A 9,835-nucleotide genomic window follows, 5' to 3' on the forward strand; every position below is an offset into this window, starting at 1 on the left:
CTGATTTAATCGATGAAGACAAAAGAACTTGGAAGAGAGATTTGATTTATGAAGTATTTGGGAGAGAAGATGCAGAAGCAATTATAAAGATTGGGATTAGTTTAATCCCCAGGGAGGACAGACAAATATGGGGTCCAGCTAGAAGTGGCATTTTCTCTGTAAAATCTACATATCATCCATCACATCCTAAAGTTGAAAGAATGGGAGCATAGCAATCAACCATCATCATCATCAGTCTCATGTAAAGCTCAAATTGATTCGATGGTATGGAGGAATATCTGGAATTGTCATTTTGCCCCAAAAATCAAACACATGTTATGGAGAGCATGTTCATGGGCTTTACCTTTTGCGATGGAGTTGTCGAAGAGAATTGAAAATTTCGATCAACGATGTTGCAGATGCGGTGAGATTGAATCCACTGACCATATTCTGCTCGACTGCCATTTCTCTCGCAGGGTTTGGTTTGCAACTCCTCTTTCCTTCTTGCCGCCGTCCAACCCTATGTTGCATAAGGCAATTAGTGAGTGGAAGAGGTGTTTGCCTAAGGACAAAAAAGGGTTTAAGGAAGCTTCATCCTTGATCGCTCATACCTGTTGGAGAATTTGGAAGGCGAGAAACGACTTGATCTTTGAGGGTCTGCTCTAGTCTCCGGAAAAGGTTGTGGAGAAGGCGGTGGCTGAGATGCTCAAGTTCTCAAGCTTCAACGAAGGGAAGAGCGGAGCTGACTTCCATGATCGACAGAATGAAGCTTTTGGAATTTTGATCGATGGAGATGCCCCCCTTGTGATACTGTGAAGATAAACATTGATGCAACCCTGAGTACAAATGGAAGTGGGCTGGGCTCTGTGTGTCGTGATTCGGAAGGTAGGCCCATCAAAGGGTATGTGATCCTAGCCCCGTTTTTACTCAATCTTGATTGGAGATATCTTGGCTCTTCGTGAAGGAATCTCTTTTGCTCTGGACGAAGGATTCAGCAGTGTCCTGATGGAATTAGATTCAGCAGAAGCGATCAATTACGTGACCAAGTTGGAATTGATTCCAGTGGACATTGAAAACTTCGTATGGGATATGGCGATTCTTGCATCTCGACTCCAGAGTATTTTTTTTGTTCATGTTAAAAGGGAGTGCAATGTTGTAGCTGACTTCCTTGCCGGTAAGGCTGTGTCTGTTATGTGCCAGACTCTTTGGCCTTGTTTGGATCCGGGGTATTTAGATTTATGTAATCTTGATGCCTTGCGTGGGCTTGTTAATATATAGATCTATTTCTACAAAAAAAAAAAAAAAAAAAAAAAAAAAAAAAGTGATGAAAATATAGAAAAAGCACAATCCTCAACCCACAAAGGTACCAGATTTGGACTCAAAAAAGATGTGTGCATGTGAAGCATGACAACAACATTAAAAAATTCATTGGCTTTTGTGCACTTGTATCTTACTAATTGCTTTTTGAATTTTTCATGTGAAGCATGACAACAGCATTATAAAAATCATTGTCTTTTGTGCAATTGCTTTTTGAAAATTTTAACTTGCAATTTCCCGATGACTTCTTTATGTTTCTTGTGCCTGCAGAGTGCAGACCTCATCTAGGTATATGGACAATCAAAATCTCCAAACCTAGTCCAATACATTATACTGAAAAAGCTAGTTTAAAAGTTTATTAAAGAAAATCCATGATTAGATACGTGACATGCATTAGCTGCTAACCTTAACTATACATTGTGCAGGTTAGTGAGCAAATCAACATTCCATTAGGAGAGATTATAATTGTAAAGAATACTTTATCCAACCACTAGGACCCTTAGAAACTTTGCTGCAGAGTTGCCAAAAATCACAAAATGGAAACACAAGCATGGATTTAGTGAAGAGGAAAATAAGGTTCTCCATCCTTAGACCTAGGGACAAGTAACCCAAAGATGTTTAGTTAATCATGAGAGAGGGATAAAATCAGAACCGAAGATAGAGGATATCGTTATCTTGACATCTCTTCACCATACATTCAGGATACACGCATCTCTGAACGATAACAAGATGAACACCTCTACTGAATCTCATTATTTTCATTAGAAAAAGTAATAGCATTAAGCACCATAAATTTAACTTCTTATATATATATAACCACCTTTTTCAATACAAACCATCAAAACCAAAACCTCTTATGGCAACAAGTCTGTTCAAACCTCTTCTACAGCCAAGAACAACACCCAGACCATCGTTGCCTCAAACAAACCCTATTCACAAGTCTTTTCAAAACTCTTCTGCAACCAAGAACAACACCCAGACCATCGTTGCCTCAAACAAACCCTACTCAAGAGGTCTTGGTTTTGATGGTTGTACTGGGTGGTTAATATATATATATATATATATATATATATATATATATATATATGTATATATATAATTTTTTCCCGAAGAATGAAACACATACATGTTAACACCTTTTATGAAACTTTGTCACACCATTGAAAAAACCATTAGTCATAATCTTCTTCTGGATCTATTTCCCTAGGAACAGCTCCAAAGCGATTGATCAGAATGTCTACAACCAAGTCTGCCACATCCTTACAAGGAACTGCCTTCTTATAAACATCACCCAAATGAGAATCACTTCCAATCCTCCCACCCAGGTAAACATCAACTCCTTCACAAGCCTTGCCTTCTGCATCTCTAGTCATGCACCCCATGAACCCAATATCAGCTACTTGCACTTGTCCACAACTGTTGGGGCACCCAGTCCAGTGCATCCTCACAGGCCTTGTCACAGAAACCTTTCTCTGAACCTCTGCTGTCACCTGCAAGGCTCTTGCCTTGGTCTCTATAATCGCTTGACCACAGAACTGGTTTCCAGTGCATGCCACCAATCCTTTCATCAGAATTGGAGGTTCAGGTAATAACCTTTCCTTTAAAAGTTGTTCATTGAGCAGGGCTTCCAGCTTTGAATTCTCAACATTGGGAATTATGATATTCTGTTCTACTGTGAGACGAAGTTCACCAGAGCCATACTCGTCTGCAAGACGAGCTAGCTCGTCCATGTCGTCGGCCTGAAGCCTACCTACTGGGACATGGAGACCCACCCAGCTAAAGCCCTCTTGCTTCTGTGGGTGAACTCCCAAGTAGTCTCTCCTCTCCCATTGCTTTTGCACAAGTTCTTCTTCTGATGCCCTCTCCAGCTCTTTTCCTGCCATCCTCTTCACCACTTCTGATCTGAACACCTCAATTCCCTACAATTCAAATATTTGAGATCAATTACTCATTAATTATTGTTAAAATGAACACCAAGAAATCCCAAAGTGAAACAGAAACCGAGATCAGTAAGCACACGGATTCTTTGGTTCAGCCCTCCATGCATCAGTCCATTCAACCGCTGGATGCACAGAGGGTGTCACGGATATAGTGCAAGTGTAGTTGAAAGAGGGTCAAGGGTTAGCATCTTATGTGAGACATGTGTTTGGGTTAAGGAATATGAGAGAATATAGATGTAGAGAGGTCAAGAGAGGGCCCTTTCTATAAATGTACTGGAGGTTTGTAGGCAGAGAATGATATTCTTAATTTCCTAACTTCCTCACTGTGTTTCTTCTTCTTCTTTCCCAATTCCTGTTCTCCTCCTCTAATATTCCTCTACTCTAAGCCTCAGATACGGGGTTGTGACAGAGGGCTGGACGTAAAGGATTTGGATCCGACCAGTAATGGGTTCCGAACTAGCCCAAGCCCTTTGTTTCCAATTTCCATCACAAATCTCTAGAATTGACTCATTCGGATTGTTCATCAAAACATGTTAGTGCGGGTCCATCTTTGAAGTCAGTACAAGAATTTAGGTCACAACATAACAATTATACAGTTTCAAATCAATAAGGATGAATGGCTGGGGTTCAGGTACTACTTACGAGTTCATCAATCAACCACATCATTCTTGTCTTCTGGCGATTCCCTCTGGTACCGATGTCCCTATATGTCTCTGATATGGCTTTGCAGACAGGGATCAAATCCTCCTCAGGAATCCATGCATCAAGAGGCACAGCCTCTGCACATCGCTTAGGACTAAAGAATCCACCCACAAGAAGATTGAACCCAAAGCGTCCACCTTTGGTGGCTGGCATGTAAGCAAGGTCGTTGATATGTGGATGTTCGAAGAGATCATGAGAACCCACAACGCACACGTTCCATTTCCTTGGCCTGATCACATTAAATTAACCAGAAAGACATGAGACATTGAAATACAATGAGAATTAAGTGAAAAGAAAGGAAGAGATCCATTAAGGAAATAACACGAACAGGTTACTGACGGCAGGGTTGCCACGAGAATTGCTTGTAATGAACTGATTGAGAAGGTTATTGTAAGGGCGTGTGTCGACAATCTCATGCGGATCTATGCCTGCAAGTGGGTTTCCAACTGCGTTTCTTATATTGTCCATGCCGGTCTGGATAGTTGTCAAGCCCACCTGAGCCAAACCTTCAAAGATCTCAGGTACATCTGGAAGCTCAACTCCACGAATCTGCCAGCTCTGCCTTGTTGTTACATCTGCACATCCTTCTTTACCATATTTCCGAATAACACTCGACAGGTAGCGAGTCTGTTCGCTGGTTGTCACTCCATTGGGAAGCTTCAGTCTCATCATAAATCTACCGTCTGAAACAAACAAGATCCATGTCAACCACACAAAAAAAAAACCCAAAATTTTTAAGGATGAAATTCTGAATTTTTGATGACTAAAGTCAGCGTTTTCAGTAACATGAAAAAGAATTGACCAGAAAAAAAATATCACTGAAAAAATAGAGAAAGAAAATATCAGAAAATGATTGATATTATTCTCCAACCAAATATAAAGGAGTCCAAATAACATAAATCAAGAGGATACTATTTTTGTTTTGAGAACTGCTTATGGTATTTTTCGGGACGGAAACACTTGGTGGGTCATCACCGAAGAGGAAAATCCCATCTAAATATTAGGGTATAAGCTTTGATCCTACTTACAAAAATTCCTTAAATGTTTCGTTCCCAAAATGAAAAATTTTAAACTAACAGGATTTTTTTAGAGATTGGATGAGATTACTACTTCATGATTTAACATACACAAAATGACAATTTCCTTCATTCAACTTATTCTTCCAGTTACAGGACAAAAAGCTCTTAAAATTATAACGAATAAGTTTAATTTACTATGAACAGACAATAGTGGAATCCGTCCTCTTTCTATTCTACAGATTCGCTACCGAAGAGATTCATCTCGTGGTTTAGTTAATAAAATCTTCAGAAAATTTTACCCAGAAAATAACAATTTTGTTCAAAGAATGTAAATCATTGAATTCAAAATTTTTTCTAGTTCTTATCCCCTAAAAAAGAAAATTTTGATCTTGCTCAGACATCTAGGACCAACCGGCTGGACCAGCCCAATTTGTAGTAAACCTAACTCTAGATCTCTGTCACATATGAACCAAAAAGCCATGGTTCACGCACCTTCAGAAAAAAACAAGGATTAACTAAAGAATATGTACAATGATTGGATAATGGGTCTAAAGAGAATCCAATCCTAAAGCGTCTAGTTTCTTGATGATTGGCTAATCGGTGTAAAGAGAATCCAATTCTAAAAGCGGCAAGTTTCTTTCCTCCTTTATCATCAGCAGAGCATAAAGAGAGGAGTTTGGATCGAAGCTATATGAACATGAACACTACTTACAGTGGTGTTTTCTGCGGTGGAAGAGACCAAGCCACTTAAGCCTGCCGTCAATGTCGTCTTTGGAGATCTTGGTTTTCTCGATTTCTTGCAGAGAAATCTGAGAAAGCTCTTTGATTCCGTCTTCCATAAAGAGCTTCATGGGTTCTTTCGCCAACTTCAGTTTCTCAGCTGGGTTTATTCCTTGTCGAAACTTTTCTTTCAATACCCAATACCTACCTCTCTGTTCCACTCTTGGTTCCAGCCTTGATTCGTCTACGTTAGTGGTTGAAGGTGGAACACCCTTTGGCTCTGCAGTGTGGAGCGGCGCCGCTGCAACCACCATTAACCTCCGCCGCTGATCGGTGGAACGAAGCTGAGAAGGAGATACATATGCCGGAAATTGCAGAGATGAGGAAGAAGAAGAAGACGACATCCTGAATAACAAAGATGAAATGAAGTTAAGAGAAGATTAATGCGTGGTGTAGGAAAGATTGGTAGCAGTGTATTATATGATGAACCCATATGGAGAAAGAGCTTCAGAGATGAGACGAAGCGGATAGAGGGGGCCAGAGAGAGAACGTTAATGCGTTCTTGACTCTTGGAGAGTGCCAAGAGGCAAAATTGTTCATCTCTTCTGTGCAGATGTCTGAAGCTTAGCAATGGATGCCAAATCTCAACCGTCCAAATTTTTAATTATATATTTTGATTTTATTATATTAGATTTCAGAAGAATCAACGTGTACGGTGTACTGATTAACATTTTTTTTTCTTTCTTTGGGTAGGATTTTTCTTATGATTTGGATATAAAAGAGAGTTTTAGAAAAACCAGGAAGCATGAAGAAGCAATGTTGAGATGGGGTGGCACGAAATGAGAGAATTGGTTTGGTTTGGGTCGTTTGGTTGTTTTTCGACTCTTCAGTAATGGAAGAGTCGTGGCCGTTTGACCTCCACCGGTTTGGGGACCAATAAGAATGCTTGTTGGGGTCATTTTACTGTCATTCTGTGTAACTTGCACACAGATTGATAGACTTTTGTGTATCTGAAAGTGTGAAACCTTTGTGGAGTATATCCCTCTTTGGGTAGATTCCTGGAATCTTCTGTAGAATCCAAGGATTTCGAGAGGTCACAGGTTTGGAGATTACTTTCCCTTTTTCCTTTTTCTTTTTTTTTCTTTTTTTTTTGAGAAAATAACCTCCTTGAGATTACCTTTCTTTTTTCTCAATTCTTTTTTTATGGAGAAGATAACCTCCTTTATCTTTTGCTGTGATCCTCTGTCACTTCTCTTTTAATAGTAAAAGGTTGCCTTGTTGCATTAATTTATTTTGGTAACCATTTTGTTGCATTAATCTTGTGAATACTAGCAAGTAATGATCATGTTAACAACAAGTACTGACAGAGTCGATGAACGGGAGAGTTGGAAAGGACTTTTCTATCAGAAGTTTTATTTGAGAAATTTCAAGGCGAATAAAAAGCGTACCTTTAAGAAGATGCTTCTTCTGTCAACCAAGTCCCAACTCTCCCGTTCTTCGAGTCTGTCTCCTATTCTTTACCATGGATGTCTTCTTTCTCTCTCTGAGTAGAGTTTCGTCGGAGGATGCCGGTTTAGTGAAAGAATAAGGAACAGAAATGCTTGAGGAGATGCGAGTTTAAAGCCCTTGAAAAATAGGGTTTTTGCAAGGTTGTCTTTATTGAAACTTTCAACTACAGTGACTTCTAACAACTTTCATTATGTAGAACCACCAAATTTATTTCTCATTTTGTGTTATTGATTTAGCTTCACATCACGAACCTTCGTGTCCTGTTCTCATTTTGAAGTGACAGAGAGTGCTGGAAAATTCCAGAACTTGAAGTTAACTTTGGGTTTTTGTTGTTGTTGCTTTCTTTGTTGGTCTTATTCATTTTTTTCCTTTGTTTCTGCAGGTAGTTACATTCCAGTGGACGGTGGTGCTATCTTTTTTGCTTTTTCTTTGTCCTCTCCGCCCGATCTATAAGCTTTACTTGCTGTTGTTTTCGTTGCTGAAAGAACTGTTTGGATGACTATGCAAATGGGCCGATAGCTGAATACGGGAAGCTCTCGCAACCCCACCTCTAGAATCGGTGCAGAAGGAAACTTTACAAACATGTATGACTCGTCAACAAGGCCTCGATCTGGCTCAAGGGAAAACTATAAAGGGTATTCAAATACATGGGATTGGAAAAAAGGGGGAAATTCCAATTTTTCTGCATGGCGCCTCGCTTCGAAGACCTTATCCGCAAGGTTCGACGTGTCGGACCCTGAGCGACATGGCGACTCAGGCGACATGTCGCCAAAATTCGGTCGACTTTTGGTCAGGGGTTCATTGAAAAATTGAACCCCTGTTTCGAAGGGTATTTCATGTCATTTTGACCTGAAATTTGACGTGTAACCTAATTTGAGGTCAATAAACACATTGGAAGTGTTATTTTGACCTAAACATCACCTAACCTAAAGTTTATAATTAGCACATGTTCGGCTATATGTGGGCAAAACTAGAAGTTTGAAAAATTCATATAAGCTAATGTAAATATGCAAAGAGAACACAAATACACAATAAAGAGATGTACTAAAGTTTACAATTCATTATACAATTATATTGAGTATGGCTCATGCTTCACATATTGTTGTCGACGGATGCGGGGGTGTGGGGGCAGCGCCCCCGGAGCTTTTAGAGGCCCTATGTCACATTGGCAAAAAGCAAACGAAAAATCGGCGAAAAACAATCGAAATGCTGTTATATATGGCGAATGTAGTGATATATCGCCGATTTTCGGCGATATATCAAAATCGGCGATATATCGACTTGTTGGCGATATGTCGCCGATATTTGGTATATATCGTGTCGCTGGGGGGAGTTGTATCGACCCCCAACGACATGGCGACATATCGCCCTGTGTCGGCGATATATTGCAGACACAGTGAACCATGGTTATACAGTGCAGTTATTTGAGAACACTGTGAGCATTTCTCATAAATATGCAGAAGACTGATGGAGCTTTGGGTTCCTCTTGGAGTAGTTTACATTTCATTAATCAGTAGAGCTGGATTCCAAGCTATATTTGTGTCTAAAGGTAGCATAAATGAGGTTCTTTCTATGTCACCATGGTGGGTGGACAGATTGCTGTTGCATTTGGCAATGAATCTGATTCCTGAAGACAAAAACAAGGGGTTTGTTCCACCGGTGGCAGTCTGGGTGCAAATGAGGGGCATCTGTTTTGATTGTTTTGATTATGGGCTGATACTAAAGGCATCCAGTGAACTAGGAAAGGTGGTGGAGGTCCAGATGGACGTTGAAGCAATGAAGCTTTCAAAGGAGTCTACAAGAATCAAGGTGATGCATAACCTGAATCGACCAGTCAGACTATATGCTCAATTAAAAAGTTGTAGAGACGAATGGGTACATGTTCAACTCAAATATGAATTGTATTTCATTTGTGATAACTATGGGAAGATTAATCATTCTTCCGCTCAGTGTCCTCTTGATGAAAATGAAGGGAAAATCTCTCCTGTCAGGAGAAGATTTATCAAAACCTTATCACTCAGCCAATCAAATTTGGTAATACCTGAGTCCTCTCGACAGTGAGTCTGGAAAAGTTATGTGTGCTTCTTGCTACGGTAAGTAGGGAGGCTGATGGTGATCGTTTTGTGGATGGAGCTGATACTAGTAATAGTAGACTTCTCTTTCATGGACCTAATCAAAAGTCCAACAGATTATCGGTTGATGAACTTGCTGTTGGAACCAATAAAGGTCTAAAAGCTCAGAAAAAGAAAAGCGTGGAGGGATTGAAGACGATGGATGTGGTATCTTCGGATGTTAAGGAAGGGCTGAAGGTGCCAACCCTTGAGCATGCATATGCTGAAGAAATGCCAAGGGAGGGAGTTGAATGGAGAAAGAAGGATTTTCTCAGAAATCAAAGGATGGGCGAGGTGCGTTCGGATGAAAATATACTTTTCAACAAAGAAAGTCAAATGGGAGATCAACAGAATGGTGTTGACAGTAACACAAAACTGGATGGGGATGGATGTGAGCATGATGATAGAGTTGACCGAAGTGATGGCTAAAGAAAATAAGAACAAAGGTAAACAAAATATGGAGATGGAAGAAGGGAAGGAGATGAGGCATGATGACACACTTGGAACTGATTCACAACTGAAGCAGAAGATGCAAATG

General features: G+C 40.1%; 1 protein-coding gene across 1 annotated transcript; it reads right to left on the minus strand.

The window, feature by feature from the left end:
* Nucleotides 1-2,398: 2,398 nt before the first annotated feature.
* On the minus strand, nucleotides 2,399-7,214 carry NIR1 (nitrite reductase 1). Its single transcript, XM_089157252.1, has 5 exons — nucleotides 7,126-7,214; nucleotides 5,670-6,082; nucleotides 4,267-4,621; nucleotides 3,879-4,167; nucleotides 2,399-3,215 (listed from the first exon to the last, which is right to left on the minus strand). The coding sequence occupies exons 2-5, from the start codon at nucleotides 6,079-6,081 to the stop codon at nucleotides 2,469-2,471; spliced, it is 1,803 nt and encodes a 600-aa protein (XP_089013378.1). The 5' UTR covers nucleotide 6,082; nucleotides 7,126-7,214; the 3' UTR covers nucleotides 2,399-2,468.
* Between the last annotated feature and the right edge of the window lie 2,621 nt (nucleotides 7,215-9,835).

The sequence above is a fragment of the Hakea prostrata genome, chromosome 5 (genome assembly GCF_041222555.1).
Source record: "Hakea prostrata isolate BN-2017 chromosome 5, UWA_Hpros_2, whole genome shotgun sequence".
NCBI classification, from domain to species: domain Eukaryota; kingdom Viridiplantae; phylum Streptophyta; class Magnoliopsida; order Proteales; family Proteaceae; genus Hakea; species Hakea prostrata.

Bases quoted from the DNA above. Each gene is read 5' to 3' on its own strand.
- NIR1 (XM_089157252.1), bottom strand. From the start codon at position 6,081: ATGTCGTCTTCTTCTTCTTCCTCATCTCTGCAATTTCCGGCATATGTA. The intron at 4,622-5,669 runs GTAAGTAGTGTT...TGTTTGTTTCAG, and splicing joins CCACCGCAGAAAACACCACT to ACGGTAGATTTATGATGAGA. The intron at 4,168-4,266 runs GTTCGTGTTATT...TAATGTGATCAG, and splicing joins AACCCTGCCGTCAGTAACCT to GCCAAGGAAATGGAACGTGT.